Below are 20,486 nucleotides of genomic sequence, written 5' to 3' on the forward strand. Positions count from 1 at the left end.
GGGCGATTTTTCTTGTACCTGGCCCGCGTTGGTCCCACAAGTTCATCAAAGTATGCAGGACAAAGTCCTGCACAATTCTCCTTCGCCATGCGCGCAAGGCAATCGATTAAAGCATACGCACAAAGCAAAACGATCCGCCGCACGGACGTAAACACAGCTCCGCTGCTCCGGCACCACGACGTATGTGCTCGGTAATGGCGGACGCAAAACCGGAAGGCAGGAACTGACGTCACGTGCAACTTATGTATAGTGCAGTTGCGGGAAACAAAATACCGGTTACAGTGTGGCTGCCTGGGAGTACGGAAGTCGGCGCAGACGGCGAACGCTCCCCTCAAACGGGCGCCCCAAGGAGTGCTCGAGGAAGAGAGATGAAGTGGAGGAGAAGGGCACGTGGTGCGAACGAACAACCAGTGAGGCTGAAACCGGAATCTTGAGTGCGAATCGAGTCGTGAAATATCATGGCGCGCATAGCGAGCGAGGGCCACGAAACTGCCAACACCGGCCAACGCTCGCTTAACGATAGCGGCAGTAAACGAAATTTCAGGGAGCGGGCGGCGACGGCACGGCACGGTGAAGAGCGCACGCGGAGACCGTGGAATGTGAGGGAGGTGGGCGGCAGGGAAGCGGATTTCGCCTCAGCAACTCCGCCGCTTCGGTGGCTCCCCTCGCCCTCCCTCGTAGCTCCCTCACTTTCAACTGTCACCGTGCGCGCCCGCCGCCGCTCCAGCCGGCCCAGCGCCAGCTCCCCGAAGTTTCGTTTTCTGCCGTTATCGGGAAGCGGGCGTTTGCCGGCGTGGGCAGTTTCGTTGGCCGGCCTGGAACAGCGCCGCTGCTTCCCTCTGCGCCGTGGTCGCAGCGTGCAAGGTCAACACGTGACTAGAAAGTAGAGGAAGCATAAAGGAGAAAGAAGGGATCACTGCCATTTTCTACGCGTGGCTACGGTAGCGTGGCTGAGACATCGGCACGTACACGCATGTTCCAGCGCAACGCAGAATTGGAGACCTTGCCATTTGAGAGAAGGTGAAATTTCCGCCGCGGTTCTTTTTTCTTTTTGTTTTGTTCGCACGCGACATTGAGGGGGGTCTCCGAATTAACGAGATTCGACTGTATATTGAATGCAAACGTTCTAGCCGCATTTCTCGATTGTCGCATACCCGTGGCGGCTCGGTGCACATGTTTTGCATATGTGCGGGCCTTGAAAACTCTTGCTTTGGTTATAGTGCGGTAACGCTTATATTGCGGATATTTGCGACTCCGGCGACTTACGTTATAAGCTGTCTACACTGTATAATGAAGTTGTACTTGCACTGAAAAACTTTGTTAAATTGCTAATTTCATTAATTTGAGGTTTTATAGTTTCAGCAGTAAAAACAACTTCACTACTTCCCAGAGCATTCCAGGTGGATAGTATCTAGTCAGCAGTTGTAAAGAAATCACAAGAAGGTTGGGCCATAACAGCGTGGTTATGAGTGCCAGCGTGTGCAGTGCAGATCGCACCGATGGCAATGCGTCAACATGGCTCACAGCATCAAAGATTTGCGTGCGTCACGCGTCGCCAGAAATCTTGGATGCCATGGCTGACCGCGCTTAGTGTGCACAGCCGTTATCAGATGGTGGCGACAAATGAACAACAAATTGTAAAGAGATACGAATATTCGTCCTGAGCTGAAACAAAAGAAGTCAACAGTTCTGCCAGAAAGGTTGAGCATTGATGCCGACAGCAAAGAGACAACTACACGAAGTAAGGTTCATAGCTTTATCAGTGTCACGTGCGCTCGGGCAAACTTGAACAGATCTCACTTGAAGACCACGAACTCGCTGTCACAATGCGAGCGAATGCTTCAAGCAGTGTCTCGGAAACTTGGGATTACGCGACCGCCAACACTAGAGGTGCAGGAATACAATGCGCATCAAAGCACTAACCATCTCGGCTCGACCTTTGCACTTGCCGCGTACAGTAGAACCCCGCTGTTATGTTCCCGGGTGCTGCGTTTTCCCGGCTGTTATGTCGTTTTCGGCCGGTCCCGGCACAGCTCCCATAGAACCCATTGCATTGGTAACCCTGCTGTTACGTCGCAACTATGGGACCGTTCCCGCATCACACGTTGCGAACTGCCACACCGCGCCCGCCCGAGCGGCCATTTTGACTTTTCATGTCACTTGGCTTGGTTGCTTGACGATGGCATTAGCCGCCCAAAGTTCTGGGGGCGACACCTATTACGTATTTTCAGTTTCTGCCAGCAAAATATGGCCTTTGAGATCCGCATTTGCTATCTAAAGATGGTGTCTATGACGCGTTGCGGCCCTAAAATTGGTTTGGGCTCATAGATGTTCCGTATAAAGTCCAAGGGCGATAACGCCGTCGCCGCGCGCCGTATGCCGTATGTGCGAGTGAAAGCGTGCCAGGGGAGCCGACGACAGCGTCTCGCGCGTGAAAACAAGAAAAGCAGGGAGGAAGCGCGCCTCCTTCCGTTGGGCTCGAGGCACCGGCGAGGGAGCGAGGGGGGGAGGGGGGGGGGGGGAAGCGGGCAGCGTTGTGCTCTGGCATCATACTGCGCTGCGGCGGGCCGTTTCTTGAATGCGATCTCCGTGGGGGCAGAGTCTACGCAGTGTAGGTGCGTCGGCGGCTCGTAGCTTTGTGTGTGCTGTGTGTTCTCAGCGCTCAGTTTGCGTTGAAGGGATAGACAACAGCACGAAGGTCACTTCGCTCGCTTCTGCAGCGGCGCTTAACTGCGCGTGTCCGCGCTCATCGAGTATGATGTGTTCATGTTTGCCTGTGGGTGCGGCGTTGCGGCCCTAAAATTGGTTTGGGCTCATAGATGTTCCGTATAAAGTCCAAGGGCGATAACACCATCGCCGCGCGCCGTATGCTTTCTTTCGCGACGTATGCCGTATGTACGAGTGAAAGCGTGCGAGGGGAGCCGACGACCGCGTCTCGCGAGCGAAAACAAGAAAAGCAGGGAGGAAGCGCGCCTCCTTCCGTTGGGCTCGAGGCACCGGCGAGAGAGCGAGGGGGGGGGGAAGCGGGCAGCGTTGTGCTCTGGCATCATACTGCGCTGCGGCGCGCGGTCGCGCGGGCTGTTTCTTGAACGCGATCTCCGTGGGGGCAGAGTCTACGCAGTGTAGGTGCGTCGGCGGCTTTGTGCGTGCTGTGTGTTCTCGGCGCTCAGTTTGCGTCGAAGGGATAGAAAACAGCACGAAGGTCACTTCGCTCGCTTCTGCGTGCTTAACTGCGCGTGTCCGTGCTCATCGAGTATGATGTGTTAATGTTTGCCTGTGGGTGCTCACACCATGTTTGTTAATTAGTTAATAAGCGAATGTTTACAAGTTTATACGGACGATAAAACTACTATTCTTACTTTGTATAGCTCATCGCAATCGATACTTCGGCTGTCGGGCGAAACTACTTTTTGTCACACGTAAGAATTAAAATATTGTGTGCAGTTTAACACTACTCCCATTTCTCAATTTTTCCTGTTTCCCGGCTCTTGCGTTTCCCGGCTCTTACGGTTTTTTTTTACGGTCCCGTGAAAAACGTAACAGCAGGGTTCTACTGTATTACAGTCAAACCCACTTATAACAATATTCAAGTGCCACGAAAATTCCACTGTTATAACCAATAATTGTTATAACCAAGTTCCATTAAAAAAAAAGAAAAATAGGAGAATGGCAGAGCTGTTGTGACAAAACTACAATGGCGGGAAGGCCAGTGCCCCTCCGCACCATCTTCCTTCATCCAGCTGCGAATTGTGCCGACTCGTTTAAATAATGCATACGCCTAGAGGGACCAGAGGACGAGTCTGAATTATGTGATTTTTCCAAATTAACGAAAGTCGGATTTATAAGGTTTTACTGTACCAAATTCTCTAACTGGATACTTTGATCTGAAACAGATGTGCTAAAAATCTGTATTCGAAATTTTAAAACATTCGCACAGCCCTGCTCTAACATTTTTAAAGCCTCACTGTAAAAGAAACACTAACAACAAACTCTGAGGAGGAGAGTGAAACAAACAACTGGGTTCCAATGCATGCTGAACAAAAAAAGCCGACATACTTGCCGAGCAGCAGTGACTTGCAGACACTGTTGACCTCTGGCCAGCGCCCCAGCTTGGACAGCAGCTCTACCTTGCGTTGGTGCACGAAGTCCAGGTACGAGGTCAGGCTCTCTGCACGCACCCAACAGGCAGGTGAAAGCAATCAAACATTTGTGCTATTGCAGACTTCAATTAAAACCATTTAACCCATGCCTTGCATACATTTTTTTTTTAATTCGAAACGAGGGTCCCGTTGCAGTCTGACTTTGGGACCCTCGTCTGTATAGTATCGTTTACATAATCATTGTATTGAATGGATAATAAACTAAAACTGAAACTTAAAAAAAATTATAAGAATATATTTACTTTTAAATTCCTGGCTTCAGTAGGCGCCTCGCGGTATATTCGGGTTTATAACACGAATATAACGCGACTTTCTTTTTTTCTTGACGTGAGAAATACTTCAGCACTCACGCTTTCCAATATTCTGCAATAGCACTATGCAGTAACGGTGAATATAAAGCATTCCGGCCATCTGCTTTTTAGCATTCTTTCCCATTTCTGTACTAATACAATAAAATCTCGTTACTACGAACCCCACATTAATGAACTTTTCAGAAATCCCCTGCTGACTTTTTATAGTTTCAATTTAAAAATATTTCAGTTCAACGAATTTCAGAATACCGAACTTTACAGAATAACGATCGTTATTCAGTTTCCGTGTCATGTTAACAACGCCTCAGTACTACGAACTCATATTCTAAAATCTTGGATTCATAGATTTCAATGTATCCAGTCACGGCAGACGAAACAGGAGGCTAGCAGATGACAAGGCGCAGAAAGTGGACGCCGCAGTGCACGGATCCGGAAAACCTGAGATGGCGCCTGAGGAAAAAAAAATAATAATAACTACGCTGGCAAGCAGCGTCGGCGCGTCGGAAAGCGGGACGGCCGCCTATCGAAAGGCCAATCGCCTACGATAATCACTCCACGAGTTCCGAAAAGAGTCAAAAGCAGCCTGACGATCACGCGAATTGGTGACGATCACGCGAATTGGTGACAGCGCCATGTCACAAGGTAAGCGGCTGTCACCCGCACGCGCAAACAGGTTCTTTTGCGCACGCCTTTTTCGTACCACCCAACACGCCGGCGCATGTTGGAGTGGATCTGTCCCTGGTTTAGGATGGCACCCTCGAGCTCTACAGCGGCGCAGTGTGCACGAAGCCCCGCGTGGACGAATTTTCCAGCAGCGGGACGGGCATCGGGTTGGGCATTACCGCTGATTCATTTGGCAGCAGTACAAAATACCGTCGATTCATTTGGCAGCAGTACATGAAAGCTTATAAGATGAAGAACACACAACTTGAATGCTATAGTGGATTGCGGCTTTATTTAGGCCATAATAGTTTGCTTAGTTGAAATTAGTTTAGAGTCAGCACATGTCCCATTTTTCTTGCCTTCTACCTTTGTGTAGCATTGCCAAACCATCACGAACCTTCAAAATAACTACCATGCAATTTCTTTTGATTGCGTTATGAAAGTAAGCAGACTGTTGACATTCAAGTGTACTTGTGCACTAGCATTAATTATCACCACAGAAAAGAAATATACCTTATTTACTTGAATATAAAGCGCACTTTTTTTCCGATAAAAAGGGTCCAAAAATTGTGTGCACATTAGAATCGAGTATGACACTAAATCTGTGTTACCATATCGCCATTGGCATTTCAAAATGGCCACCTCATAAGTGCTTCAAGCCTAACTGCCATAGCTTCCTCCCTGTGCTTAGGCATTAGTCTACCGTCTGGCTTCCCGTTTTCTGCATTTGCTCTATGAGCATGAAGTGCCGAGTTCATCATGATGCCGCATTCAGGGTTCTCCCCATAAAATTTTGAGAGGTGGACATTTGAGAACCACAGGGGGGGGGGGGGGGCACAGGCACATACTGATTAATGACAGCACAACAGATGTTTGAGCGCAATCACACAACGCAACAATGCAAGAAACTTATATTTGCAAATGCAGCTTACGGGTGTTATTCTGGATACTTGTTGAAAACTCAGTCTTATCAGATTGGTTGAAAGTGCTGGAGAAAAAAACAAAAAAAGACCGGGAGGGGACTTTCATTTTTATTATTGTGATAGAAATTATATGGACACTCCAGGAGTATTTCTGCCGTTGTCATCGTCGCCGAGAGGTTCCATATAAAGTCCACAGCTAAAGTCCACAGCTTTCACTCGCACATGCTCTATGTGCGAGCGAAAGCGTGCGAGGGTGAACCGGCGATCGCGGCTCAATCGCGCACACGCACTGGCGGGAAGGAAGCACGCCGTCTTCCAGTCGCGCGCAACGCTCCGGAGGCAGGGTGGGGGTTCTCCGCGCCGTCCTGAGTAACCGCGCACGCACGCCGGGCCGCAAGGCTCCGGGGGGAGGGTAGGGAGGGGGGAGGCCGGGTACTAGCCGCGCTCCCCCCTCGGGCGGCTGTATCTTAAAAGTCATCTGGGCGGGGACAGTGTCCTTCCTCTCTGCGCTGTATTTTCGCAGCTTAATTCGCACTGAAGCAAGCGGCGGCAAGAAGGTCAATTCGCTTGCTGCTGCTGCCGCACTTACTCACTACAGTGTTTTGACAGCGATTTTCCGCGGTCATCGAGTGAGATGCGTTCATGTTTGCTAGTGCATGCGTGACACTATGCTTGTTAATTTATCTAGTATGCCTATGTTTACAAGTTTATATGGCCGATAACACTACTATCCTTACTTTGTATAGCTGTCCACTAGTTTGCTATCGCAATCGATGCTTCGCCTTTTGGGCGAAAGTGACTTTTCTTGTTTATTTTTGTTATTTTTAATTCTATTGCGGAGGCAACGACGCATTGGGTTTTGTCCTTCTTTCTGCGCAGGCCTCTTCTTTTTTTCGCGCTTCTTTCCGCGGCCATACCAGCTACGCATGGGGAGAAGTGAGACTTGCATGCTCTCGAGGATGCCACACAGTCGCACTTTCCGAGGTCTAGTACTGCGATTGTTCGCGTTTACCGCCAGCTTCCCGGCCTTTGTTTCTGGCTCGTGAGCATGTGCGGCCACTTGCTGCCGGCGTCCATGCTTGCCTGTAACAGCGCGCTTGTGGAAGCCGGCCCTTTGCGCTCGTAGCTTCCACTGCATAGGCACAGAAAGTTGTCCCCAACTACAGCAAACTTCCGAGAGGCGGGCAGTGGTGGGCGGGTGGTCATAGAGGTGGACGGTCGGCGGGAGTGGTGGGCGGCAAAGCCACCACCGCCCACCGTGTGGCGGAACCCTGGCTGCATTTAAATGGAAAGTAATCATATGTGCGGAGACAGATGGAAATCGGGCCGCATTAAGGGCGTTCGAAGTACCCGAAACTTGCGTGCGGGTCTGGTGCAAACAGGAGAGGGTTTTCGCTACAAAGCAACATGGAACGGTTTCAGTGGACCGAAGCAGGATGTATTATGTGACAATCCACTTCGGCGATACGATTGCCTTGGCCCTATCTTGAAAGCGGTCTGCGACGGGGACCGAGTCCACTGCGCGCTATGTTTTCGCTGCTTATAGTTCACGTTGAAACAAGAGGCAGCACGAAGGTCAATTCACTCGCTGCTGCTGCCGCACTTCCTCAGTCTAGCGTTCTGACAGCGAGTTTCTGCGTTCATCGAACGAGATGTGTTTATGCTTTCTAGTGCGCGCGTGACACTATGCTTGTTAATTTAATTAGTAAGCGAATGTTTACAAGTTAATACGGCCGATAAAAGTACTATCCTTACCTCGTATAGCAGTCTACTAATTCGCTATCACAATCGATGCTTCACCTTTCAGGCAACACTATGACTTTCTTTTTTTATTCATCGCAACTTTGGTGCATTGGGAGTAAATCTTTGTTTTTCCAACTGAGAGAAAGTTGCATTTCTATATGAAAGCACGAGGTGCGCAGTACTGTAAAGGACTTTTTTTTTTTGTCACGGAATACAGGCGTGTGTTACAATCGAGGGCGCGACAAAATTGAGTAAAGCAAGGGCTCCATACCTCCCAGAGGCCCATGAAGGACGTCTAAAGCCTCCTGATACTTCTCTTGCATCTCCAGGACCATCAGGTAGAGTTGCACTTCTGCAACGATGCGCAAAGCGTTCGACATTCATCAGCAGGGATGCAGCAGCATCAATCACATGGCTATCAAAGCCAGCACGTTCATGCACACACACCATACCAAGTCAGTCTGGACCAAAAGTGAACAGCTATTGCTCACAAACTGCTGTCATACTGCAGGTCGTAAGACAGCCTACAATGGGGTATGACGTCGTCAGCAGCACAAGCCTAGAGAGACTACCCTGCAACCCATCCTATAGAGGTGTCGCACCATCATCTTGATTAACACAATCAACCTACCTTTAAAGGACTACTGATGCAAAATTTTTTTTATATGACTGTCTAAGCCCTCTAAACCTTACAAGAAAATACAGTGGAATGTCGTTGATACAACCTTCACGGGAATCGGAAAATAAAGGGCATCCGAAAATCGTGTCATCCAACATAGTATCCAACTATAAATCGTATTATCGGGGGAAAATATCATCCCGAAAAACATATTACGCAGAATCGTATCAACGAGGTTCCACTGTATCATGCAAACCCAATGCAGTGTGGGAATTGGTGTAAGTTAAGTTTTAATGAATCAGCCACAATAAGGGACGCACAGTCGAACTCGGCGGCGAACGTTTCCCGCAAATGTCCTCAGCCACGGCAACAGACCTTGCAGAAACGCTTTCCAAGTTTCTATTTAACATTCTTATCATTTCATAGCCATGTTTTCTTGCCATGTATTGTATGAGGTAATTATCTAATACATCTGGGACAATTCTTTTTTTATTCCTTTCTTCTTATTTTTTCTTGTTCTTTTTATTAATTATTGACTTCCATGTGTTTAGCTTTGACTTTTTCTTTCAGTTTCTGCTTATTTGTATTTGTATTTTTTTCTATAATGAACTATGTGTTATTTGCCTCTGTATTTAACCTGTACAATTTACAACTGTACCTTGAGGGTATACTAAATAAATAAATAAATGTGAAAAATGTTGGTACATTTTTTTTAATTATTGCAACAGCTCCCTGGGTTTCATCTTTTGCTGAAGAAAAACTAACATATAACTGTGAGCAAAACGAGACCAAGGTGAAAGCAGGAGCCAACGTTTCGACAAGTGGACTTTTCTTTTTCAAGGCAACATATGCTCTCTCCTATAACCTATAACTGCAAACTTGCACGCGTGACCTAAAATTATGCAAGCACCTATGTCACAGAGGTCACGCTGGTGGTATGTAGTGCTGTTGCTGAGCTACCTATACGGCGGGCCCTAGGAGCTGAAATGTACTGTCATGGTCACTACACTGTTGAAACAAGATTAGATTTCTTTCAGAATGCTGCCACGCACGGTTTCTTGTATTCATGGGAAAAAAAAGAAGAGGGCGCACATATTGACCGCGCAAGTGCATACGTAAGTCACATTGTTGTATAAGATGCACTGGTGAAATTTTTAAAAGAAACATCGCACCTTATACACCAGGAAATATGATATGTATACTGGTACAGCACAATAAAGAACAGAACCTTAGGTACATAATTATATCCGGAACGACACTCCAATGAAGAAAACCCAGGGGGGTGGGTGGAGGCAAACAAAGCTTCACTTCAATACCGCGTTTGCTTTAAAGAAGCTCACAGTCGCAACATGCTTATTCCAATCTGCGATACGCTACCATAGAAGACAGGAAAATTACGACTGTCATGCTATCCTTTTCCATAAAACTGAGTATTTTTAATAACTGAACTGGGGTCCTCATAAGTGGGCTGGACTGCACAATGTGGTTCACTGCTATGTAAAGCACACGAGCAGTGCGCTACGGTGTACGCGGGCAACGGCTGCTGGGTTCAAGGTAGTGTGTCCAGGAGCATGCACAGCCTAATGACAAGTAGAAGTGCGCGGATTGCTTTTCACGAGTTCCAACGTGGATAAGCTTTTACCGTAAACAGGTCCAAAAATTTAGTGCGCGTTAGAATCGAGTATGACTCTAAATCTGCGTTACCACATAGCCGTTGGCATTTCAAAATGGCCGCCTCGTAAGCGCTTCGAGCCTAGCTACACTCTAGCCTAGCTGCCGTAGCTTCCTCCATGTGCTGCAGTACATGTGCTTAGGCATTAGTCTACCGTCTGTTTTCCAGTTTTCTGCGTCTGCTCTGTCAGCATGAAGTGCCGAGTTCATCATGATGCCGCATTTAAAAGGAAAGTGATTATGTGTGCGGAGACGGGACAGAAATCGGGCCGCATCACAGACATTCGGAGAATCTGAAGCTTGCGTGCGGGACTGGCACAAATAGAAGAGGTTTTTCGCCAGCAAAGCAACACGGAAGGGTTTCAGTGGACCGAAGCAGGACATACAGTGGAATCTCGATGATACGATCACGGATAATACGAATTTCCGGATGATACGAATTTTTCTGTGGTCCAGGCCGAGCCCCATTACTTTGCAACGTGCTAGAGAACGGTTGTTACGAATCGATTTTCGACCCGCGTCGGTTGATACGAATAAACGCCGCCCCACCGACGGCAGCGAAAGAGAACAGCGTGCAGTCACGCGCTTTCTCCTTTTCTCTTTTGGTGCAGAGGCGCGGACGCGGCGCCGGACAGCGCGGTGGCCGCGACTGGGCGCGAAGAGTTTGACGCGGTGGCGCTTTTCTTGCTTTTGCGCTTTTCCCCATGCAGGCGTGGGGAAGTGCGGTCTATCGCTTCAACGGAAACTGAGCGGCGTAAGCACAGCGCATACAAAGGTCAGAGCCGCGTGGAGATCGCTTTCAAGATACGGTGCGCGCGACAACCCCGACAGCCGGCACAGGCGCAAAGTACAAGAATGCATTTGTTGGCAGAGTAGAATATTTTCCGTGACCCCGTGAGATTCGTATCATCGAGATTCCACTGTGTTCTACGACAATTAACTTCGGCGATACGATCGCCTTGGTCTATCTTGAAAGCGATCTGCGACGGGGAAAGTCCGCCACACGCTGTGTTTTCGCCGCTTATAGATCGCGGTGAAGCGAGAGGCGTGCTAGCACGAAAGTCAATTTGCTCGCCGCGCTTTGTCCACTCCAGCGTTTTCACAGCAACTTTTCGCAGCAACGAGCGATATGTATTCATGCTTGTTTGTGCACGCGTGACACCGTGCTTGTTAATTTATTTAGTAAGCGAATGTTTGCAAGTTTATAAGGCCGATAGAACTGCTATCCTTACTTCATATAGCGGCTATCGCAATCGATGCTTCGCCTTTCGGACGAAACTGCTACTTTTTTTATTCATCGCAACTTTAGTGCATCGGGAGTAAATCTGTTTTTCCAAACGATTTCTGTTTGAGTGCATGAGCTGCGCAGTACTGTAAAGGACTTTTTTGGGGGCCACAGAAAACGGGTGCGCGTTACAATCGAGGGCGCATTAGAATCGAGTAAATACGGTACTCGCATCACCAGTGGTTAAAAGTGCTGCACACACATCTGCATGTCTATCACGCTGCGCATCTCCAACACAGCAACCACCACCAGGCGTCGACTTTACAACGGAGCAGGTCTCTCGCTTGCTTTTACAGCAGTGGACCACACCGTACAACTAAATGATACATTGATTGTGGCGCAATGACACATGCCACAGCATGACGGAACAGTTGAACAGACGAGGATAACCCTGTTTCGAGCTCTTCCTCGCTGCTCCAGTAAAACGGAAAAAGGTCAACAACAACGACAGACAGCAAAGCCTCTTCAGCTGGTAGGACAAAGCAGGACAACGCATGCAAGCAGAAAGGAAGCAAGCAACCCACCAGCCTCGGCCTCGATGCGCCTTTCCTTGACGAACTTGTCAACCATGCGCTGCGCGAGGAGGAGAAGGGTGCTGCGCTCGGCAGGCGAGGTTGCAGGCTGGTCGGCCTCCAACACGAGGCTCATGACGGCCCAGAAGTAGTACGGATTCTTGTGGCGCAGCCGGTGCAGGGCCAGGGCGGTCCGCCGCTGCTCCCGGGGCCGCCCCACCCGTACGTAGCCCATGAACAGGTGCGACAGGAGTTCCTCGTTCTGCGGCTCCTTCTGGGTGGCACGCTCGTATGCCTCCACCACCAGCTCCGCTGCGAGTACATGTCGACGAAAAACTTGTTGTAGAAGTCATGTCCGATGACTAATTTTAGGAGAGTGCAATAGCATTTCCGTGTTACGGTGCACTCAAATGCGATTTGTAAGTTTGTACGTGTTTATTGAGACTAGATGTGCGACATTCGGGTACCTTTAATGCTGCACAAATGATTCCCTGCCCATAACAGCGAGTAGGAGATTTGGTATGCTAAAGTATGATGCACATGTCCCAAATCAAGCTCTAAAAAAAAAAAAAAATCTTAATTTTTTTATAGTTCATGTGAATACACGATCAATTACATTTCTGGTCCTTGCAATAGGTATTAAGTTGGAAGTTTAATTTACATCACAAAATGAGGGACTTTTCTATTTTGTGATGCTAACTTTACTGACACCCATGAAAACCCTTCTGTGAAATAGGAGAGGAAGATTACAACTTACAATCCCGCTTTTTATTTTTTGCAGGCAATGCAATGCAGTTAAACAGTGGTGGTAGAATGCCTGTTTCACAGTTGTGGGGTTCCTGGTTGAAGTGCAACTAACTATGACAATTCTTCTCTTTTATATTTCACACTGCTTTAGCTTCAAGACCAGGTAGCTAGCCAGATTAAAAAAAGTGGGCAGGGATACAAAAAAAAAGATTGTTGCATTTAATACAGTAAGAGGAGGTGACGTCCAAGCCCCACTGACGGACTTGCAGCTCTTTCAACCAACGCAAACCCGCCCGCGATGCTGAGAATGGAAACAACTAAAAACAAATGTAGAATCGTCTGTGAGCTAATGCGGCAGGCTAATGGTAGTACTTTCAGCAAACATTCCATAGGTACTGTGCTTCTATATAGTGCTTTCTAATTTCATGATATTCTGTGAAATTAAAAGCATGTGTGATGGCTTTGCATGGCCACCAAAACCATGAACGGTTTTGCCTGTACAACAAGTAAGGCGACATAAACTTGGAGGCTATTGTTTCGATACAGATACTGTGCTCATTACCTAATGGGACACCAAAGAACCCAAGATAAGTTGAGCTGTATTAATAAAATATTCTTCCACAATACCAAAAATGTTTCTCTTACCATTTAAAGGAGGGGGGCTTGGTATGCCAGAAAAGACGCGAAATCTAAAGGTGAGTGGCGAAACTGCCTTCCAAGTTTCTATGCCAGCTCGAAATGACGTCTCGGATTTTGAGGGCCTCTGCTCGCGCCTCATTAACTTTTTATCGGTAAAAGTCTGAACTACACTGTATTAAGAAAAGAGCCAGATACTGAACTTAACAAGTTTTGTTTCAAGAACTTCTACCAAGCCACAATGGCTCAAATACTGTGAAATCCAGGACGTCACACTGACATACAGGCAGTAGGGCGTTGGTGCAAAATTTTAGAAAATGGAACTTCGACCTTCATTTTCCCTTGTAATATCAACCCCTCAACGAAAATAGAAATTTGAAAGTATACTTTATCAGACTAACTCTAAACTAATGAAGTGTTTCTCTTTGTATCCCTTTAATGTTGCCAGAGAAGCAAAACATCTTGTTCATGAACTGGAGAAATGCCTCAAAGAAGCTAACTTTATTTCGCTGTGTAAAATTTTTGCCACCAAGGCTGTGGCAGGGCGTGAAAAAAAACCCAGAACCGTGGACTTCAGAATAGATGGTTGGCCCCTGTTAATATATAAGGCAGCCTGATTGTTAATTGTGAGTGTTAACCGCGAATATCAGTAATTAACAACAGTTCGCTATATAAATATTCTTCATTATAATTGCTTGACACTGGCACGTACGAGCAATGTCCCAGTGGTTTAGAAAATTAACAGCAGCTTGCAAGGTAAACCTGGTAGGAAGAAAGCGCTTCCTAATACACGACACACTTCAGCGGGTTCTGCTCCGCGATTTGGCCAATGTCGCCGCACGGCCAGCGGACCTGCAAGAAAGCACGAACACAGTCTGCTTGCATGCGAAGTGGGAAAGGGGCGCTTCAGTGGCAACCCTCCTCCTCCAGGGTCGTGCCCTCTCCCTCCACCTTCTGACCTCATCAGTGACGTCGTGGAGGTATTGTTTTGTTTGTGAATTATTTCCAGTAGAATATCCGGCAGCCACCAGTGGTGGAAGCGGCGCTGCCGCCGCGTATCGGCATGGGACCGAGCGTCCCATGGGAGGTATAGGGAGTTTCCGGCCCCTGACTCTAGTAGAGCACTGGTCGTCTACTCAATGCATTACACGGCCTGCCCACATCAACTACCCACGTTTGCTCTATATCTGCACTGCCATCTTCCATAGATTTGATATTACACTTCCATTGCTCATTGCGCTGAATCATTTAGCCTTCTCAAATTTCTTTGTTGTCAACGCCATGGGAATGGCAGAATGCACTGTTTATGTAGCTTTCTGCTCAAGGATACCAGTAGTCTGCCATTCATGACTTTGTAGTGCTTGACACATGCTCTACAACCACTTTTATTCGTCAGGTGGTTTCATTCCTATGATATGGATCATATGTGGCTGCACGACCTTGATAAAGATTGCCTTCAGCTTGAAGGACAATGAAAAAATAGGAGCATTCAATACGTAAAGAAAGAAAGACTGTGGGACAGTACACACGGCTATGTGCACAGAACACGAAGCCACATCTGCCGTATCATGCCTTTCATATTAAAATAAATTCTGGGGTATTTCTTAATGTGTCAAAACCACAGTCTGATTATGGGGTTAATTTTGGCCATCTGGGGTTCTGTAACGTGCACCTAAATCTAAGTACACGAATGTTTTCGTATTCCACCATGACCAGAATCCTTCCCATCGTGGACAGGATCAAATCGGTAACGAGCTTAACACCATAGCCAATGGGGGCTACCGTGGTGGGTATCGTGCCCTTTCACAGTTACAATTCAGTACAAGACACAAATGGACATAAAAACTTCCTTCTGTGAAAGATATGACAGCAACCTTTTTAACCAACAGCTGCTTGACTCACACCAGTTAAGTCCCCACTGTTATACAACTTGTAAAGCAAATATGTTAACATGCCTTTTGCTCTGCCATGCCACTTTCATTACAAATTATCACAAAAGTGAACAGACTTTAGTACATACGTGTGACGTGTTCTTGGGAACATGCGTGTGCCTGAGAAGCGAGTACATATCCTGAAGCAGTGATAGCCACAAGTCAGTGTTTCAGAATATGCTGTCATCGCCAGGCAGTTTACAAGCATAACAAAAACTCCACCATTACAAAAACAATAGCATAAAGCACGCGAGAAAAGCTAAGTGACAGAATAACTATACTGAGTGCTGCGCTAGTGTTCATTACTGCAGTCTTATTAATGCAGTCATAAACTCAGTTTTACTCATATCTATAAGAGCAATTAAAGAACCAGCATGACAAATGATCACCAGCTCTCCTGAGAAAGCACAAAGGTGGTTCAATTTGTTTTCACTAGATGGTCTGGCAGTCCTGCCCATTCCCCGACACAAAGCACTACAATAAAATTGCTAAAACAGTCACTGAGAGCACTTGAGCAGCTGATTCTCAAAAATATTGGAGCATGGTGAGCAAGGTGCTTTTATAGTGTATTAAAAATGTGTATTAATTTTACTATGATAGGATAGCTGAACTAGAAGGTTGGGAGTGAATTCCATAAATGAGCACCAGCAACAGGATGGCAAAAAGAATCAAGATTAAAAGCACCCCCGTCATGTCACTTGTGTTGTCTTGTATGCACTTGTCTCATCAAGACATCCGCATTAACTTCTTGCAGGTGGCCACAATATTGTGGTATACCAATTGTAAACTCCTAAATGGGGTTGAAACACTTAAGAGAGCAAATGTAGCACTCTACAGCCCGGGCAATCTTACGGCAGAAGCACAGCAACTTGTGAATTCTAATTTGAAAAGCAAGCCGTTAGGAAAGAGTTTTCTATGACAGTGAACACTCCATAAAATTTTCATGCCTTTGTCCATTCATGCACATAAATTCAGTGCTCTCGTCCTGAATACAGACTGTTTCAGAAGTTCTGGTGCTATCCGTTGGGCACCTTAAAAGTCAATATAGGTACGATAAGGTTACAATACTAACAAATTTTCTTGCAGTTCAGGGTAGTTGCCAGTTTTTCGTAACAAGTCCACAAGTTTATCATGTTTTAAAACATCTATAGGCGTTCCTTCTGCCCAGAAATTTTCAAAAGCTTTCTTCTCATTAAAAAAAAAACTGTGCACAATACCACCTAGGTGTGCCGTAACCTCAAACACTGGTACTAATGAGCCCGCTTAAGAAGTGTTAAGAGCCGCCTCTGAAATCCAGAAGGACGCCTTCTCTAGCCACTAACCTTGGGGAGGACAAAGGCCACACCCCCCCAGGAAAAGATCTCAAGTTTTCACTCACGCCGCTCGAGTTCCCGGTAGCAGAGGGTCATGGCCTGCAGGGTGGCATCGTCGGTGGGGGCCTCAGCCTGTAGCTCTTTGAGCACTGACAAGGCCTCATCCGATCGGGACAACCGCACAAGGGCAAGTGCCTTCAAGGCCTGCAAAAAAAAAAAGAAAGGTTACATTCCTCTCCTGTGACACCCTTCGAGATACATATCACCTGAAGACTGCCTTCAATTCACAGAGAAAATCATGAATTGGTCATTAGCCAATCTCTTTACTGCCACTGTCTCTAGTACAGTATTTTAATTGGCACACAAGCATAGTGCCTGAATTGAAGTCCATGTATACCGTGAAGACAGCGTCACAATCTTGCTGCCACTCTCCACTTTGCCTTCTCATCGCGCTTGTTCTTTCACAAATTGACTGGCCAATAAATGTCATTCAATAGTGGTAGAACACCCGCCTCGGCTGCGGGAGGCTGTGGGTTCGATTCTCACCGCCGCCGGGCACCCACTGGTTCAAAAGGGTACAAGCGTACCCCGGCCTGGCGTTCGGCTTCCTTCAGGGGTGATACGCTTGGGAAAGGAGCTTGCGCCCTGAATTCCCGTCGAAACCAACGTGAGCACGGAAATTGCATTGAATGCCCCAACATTGAATGGCCCAACCGCATTGAATGGCCCAACCATTGAATGGCCCAACCGGCAACCTTCTTAGTGGCACCCATCAATTTACAGCAAGGGCAGGTGGTGAAGAAGCAAGTGAAGGACATGACCGGGAAAGGGAGAATGACACTGCCTTCAAGTATATACCTTCAAGAATGCAGACCTGGGCTGGTTGATTAAATTACTTAAATTCGGGGGGTTTTACGATGCCAAAACAACAATATGATTATGAGGCATGCTATAGCTCCGCAGCGCAATGCTGTAGACACTGGGATACCTTGGTGGGTATTGGGCAGGTTGATACACGTTACTAAATACATAGAGCAACAGCACATAAAAACCATCCGTTCACCTTGTCCTATGTGTTCTTACTCTACTTAGACCTCTTAGACCTCAGCTGTTACGACACTTTGTCCCTCTGGTGACAACACAGGGAACTAAGAAATTAGTTGCGTGGCCACTCTTTGTCTGGAACAATCGCTCCTCAACCAAACCTGTTGTACTGCATGGTGGATGCATCTCTGGTCTCTCTATTGCTGGACTGAGGTGTCCTCGATGCAAGGCGTTCTACTTAATGTGTAGACTGGTGCCAGTGAGAGGCTGCAGCCTCTAAAATAACCTTCTTTCTTTTTTCTTTTAGGTACGTGCTAAAGTTACAGCCACTTGCTGAAATAAAGTTTTACTTCTACTGGCAGGAGTCACTCGATTTTATTTTCACCTGTCCTTAACTAATGCCAGCATATTTACAAATACTGTAAACATCAAATTCTAACTTCTGTCTTTCAATTTAAAAAAATAACGACAGGGTTGTAGTCCCACTGTCAACTCATGGCTGTGGCAAGCCCGCATTTTGTGTAAAATAAATGTGTTTACTAATAAAGCAATATTACCATTATTATTGCCTCACTGGCATTGGTGGGCGTCAGCTGTGACACTTTGCAACACTAAAATCACCAAACCTATAGTTAAACAGCATTCCTGCATTCATTTTCCAACAAAGCAAGCTATACTTTACTGTCAATAGTGCTGCATAACAGAGATCACGCGCTGAAACGCTATTACAGTGCCGCGACTTCAGGCTATCTTTGAAGTCGACCCACCAGGAAACTTTTGCGAGCAATGCCAAGTTGTATGCAGCGAGTTCTAACGACGCTGTTGAAATGTTCTCATCAATGCGTTTCATCGACAATAACTACAATTATGTACGCTTTTTACAAGCTTTCAAGCGGCGGGTCAAATAGTCAAGTGCGGGTCAAGTGGACAACTGAATGAGAGAAATAAAAATCCTACCAGCTGGGAATGCTTATTTCTTAGTACTACGCTAATCTCGCTGTTGTGCTTAATCTACGCGTCGCGAAACAAACAGTGGGCCAATGAACTGCGATATGCCCCGATCCCGCGTGATTACAGCCCCGAAGGTCCGCGATACAAGAGGTCGTCGCGTTAAGGCGCCGGTTTCTCTCACCTTGGCACAGGAGAAGTCCTTTTGCTTCTTCAACAGCTTCTCCGCTTCCTGCAACGCTTTCTTGTGGTTCCCATTGTCCAGGTAATCTGGCGATAATAACATGTAAATGTGAAAAACGATGCGCCAAAGGCTGTCCGTAAAGGGCGGTACTATCAACAACAGACGCCAGACAACGCTCAAGCAAACAACGCTCCACCCACCCTCAGCGTCATCGGATTGCTGTCGCCAACAACGTGGCAATGTATTACAGTTTCCGAGTAGAATATGCAAATAAATTAAAGCCCGACTAAAGAATGAATCGGAAACACGCCAAGTTGTGAGCGGTTTGGGAAGGCACGTTTTCCGTTGCTCTAGGGTCACAGAATTTTGTAAACGTCGGGGAAGCAGGACGGGACGCTTGAAGTACGGACACTCGGTTTGAAATACCGATATCAAATACAATTCTTACCGTAGACAGGCCGCAATCGCCTTTCATTTATGCTGGAGTCTGCGTGTGAACGTGCGGCCAACATGCTCGCCATTACTGGAGGCTTTCCAGTGTTAGGGGAAAGAGAACAAAATGACGCTAAATTTAGCCAATAATTAAACTTTCTTAAAATGTTAAGTATTTGATAAACATTAACAAAACACAATTTCAGAATTATTATGTTACTTTAAGCAATATAATTATACGTAAGTCTTAATTTGTTGTGCAATTACATGTGATCACAATGGCGCCAAATATGAAATACGTGTTCCTGCCTCGCGGAAGAACCTTGTCGATGGAACGAAGCACCGGTGACGGATGACCACTGAACAACTGCTTGCAATCTAGTATACTCGTATACTCTTCCTGCGAGGTGGGTAGATGGCGGAGGCTGCAACAAAAGGGCAACAGAATAAGAAATGCGGACTATTTGGTATACTTGCAACTACGTACAATAGCGACTATTAGCGCAATTTACTAGGGAGATTCCAGGAATTTGCAGGGTTCCCACCTTTGTTCGCGGGTCAGTGTGGAGGTGCTTTTGAAGGAGACATAACTCGCCCCTACCTCCCACCGCCTCGCATATTTGGTATGCACATATCTGGCCGACACTCACGCGTGGCGAGATAGGCGTGCACCGATTCCAGGAGAGGTGAATGAGGAAAACTTTATTGCTTGAAGTCGCTCGGTTCACAGATTCTCTCAACTAGGAATTATAGTCGTTCGTCTCCCACTTTCGTAAAGAAGCGACGTTGGCCGTCAAATGTATCGTCTCTTTCTCTTTGCTCACCCTGTCGTTCAACATTGCACATATGATGCATAACGTTGTGCTTCCGATGCAGCTAGAGATGGTTTGAACGCCAGGAAGCTCGAAGTTCGTTACTAAAACCATAGTCATTTGATACGCAAGTATAGGCGAGTGACGACACTGCTGACTCTGTCGACAAAGGTGCATCTCGTGGGGTGTCCCTCATTGGCCCAACTAGTGGGCCTTCGCACGTAGGGAGCTCCGGAAATGAAGAGGCTGATGATCCGCTGGCGACAACTTGCGTTCAAAATGAGCGTGACTGCACGGAAATACCGTGCAGGCCTGGTGACGCTGGTCTGCTGATTCGTCGCCACCTGCTCAAGCAGCATCCCAGACCAACGCGTCGCGCTAGAGCACAGCCAATCAAGCTAATGGTTGGCTGTGTGAACGTGTGTGCGCGTTTGCACCGACAAGGAGGTGTGGACAGTCCGTCGTGTACGTCTTGCGGTTGCTGCGAGACACTTCATCACCTGATATTAGAGTGTCCCCCTTTTACTGCGCAGCGCACGTCGCGAGGCGTCA

The 20,486-nt window shown here is 47.1% G+C and overlaps 1 protein-coding gene across 1 annotated transcript in view; it reads right to left on the reverse strand.

The window, feature by feature from the left end:
- The window catches only part of LOC119444588 (N-alpha-acetyltransferase 25, NatB auxiliary subunit), a 77,176-nt gene extending 57,954 nt beyond the window's left edge, over positions 1-19,222 (reverse strand). The window contains exons 1-6 of the mRNA XM_049664663.1: positions 19,139-19,222; positions 18,691-18,776; positions 16,580-16,718; positions 11,900-12,199; positions 8,072-8,152; positions 4,061-4,168 (exon numbers count right to left, since the gene is read on the reverse strand). Coding sequence (XP_049520620.1) covers positions 4,061-4,168; positions 8,072-8,152; positions 11,900-12,199; positions 16,580-16,718; positions 18,691-18,776; positions 19,139-19,211 — 787 coding nt within the window. The 5' untranslated portion in view covers positions 19,212-19,222. The remainder of the gene's footprint in view (positions 1-4,060; positions 4,169-8,071; positions 8,153-11,899; positions 12,200-16,579; positions 16,719-18,690; positions 18,777-19,138) is intronic.
- Positions 19,223-20,486: the final 1,264 nt, after the last annotated feature.

The sequence above is a fragment of the Dermacentor silvarum genome, chromosome 3 (assembly GCF_013339745.2).
Source record: "Dermacentor silvarum isolate Dsil-2018 chromosome 3, BIME_Dsil_1.4, whole genome shotgun sequence".
NCBI lineage: Eukaryota > Metazoa > Arthropoda > Arachnida > Ixodida > Ixodidae > Dermacentor > Dermacentor silvarum.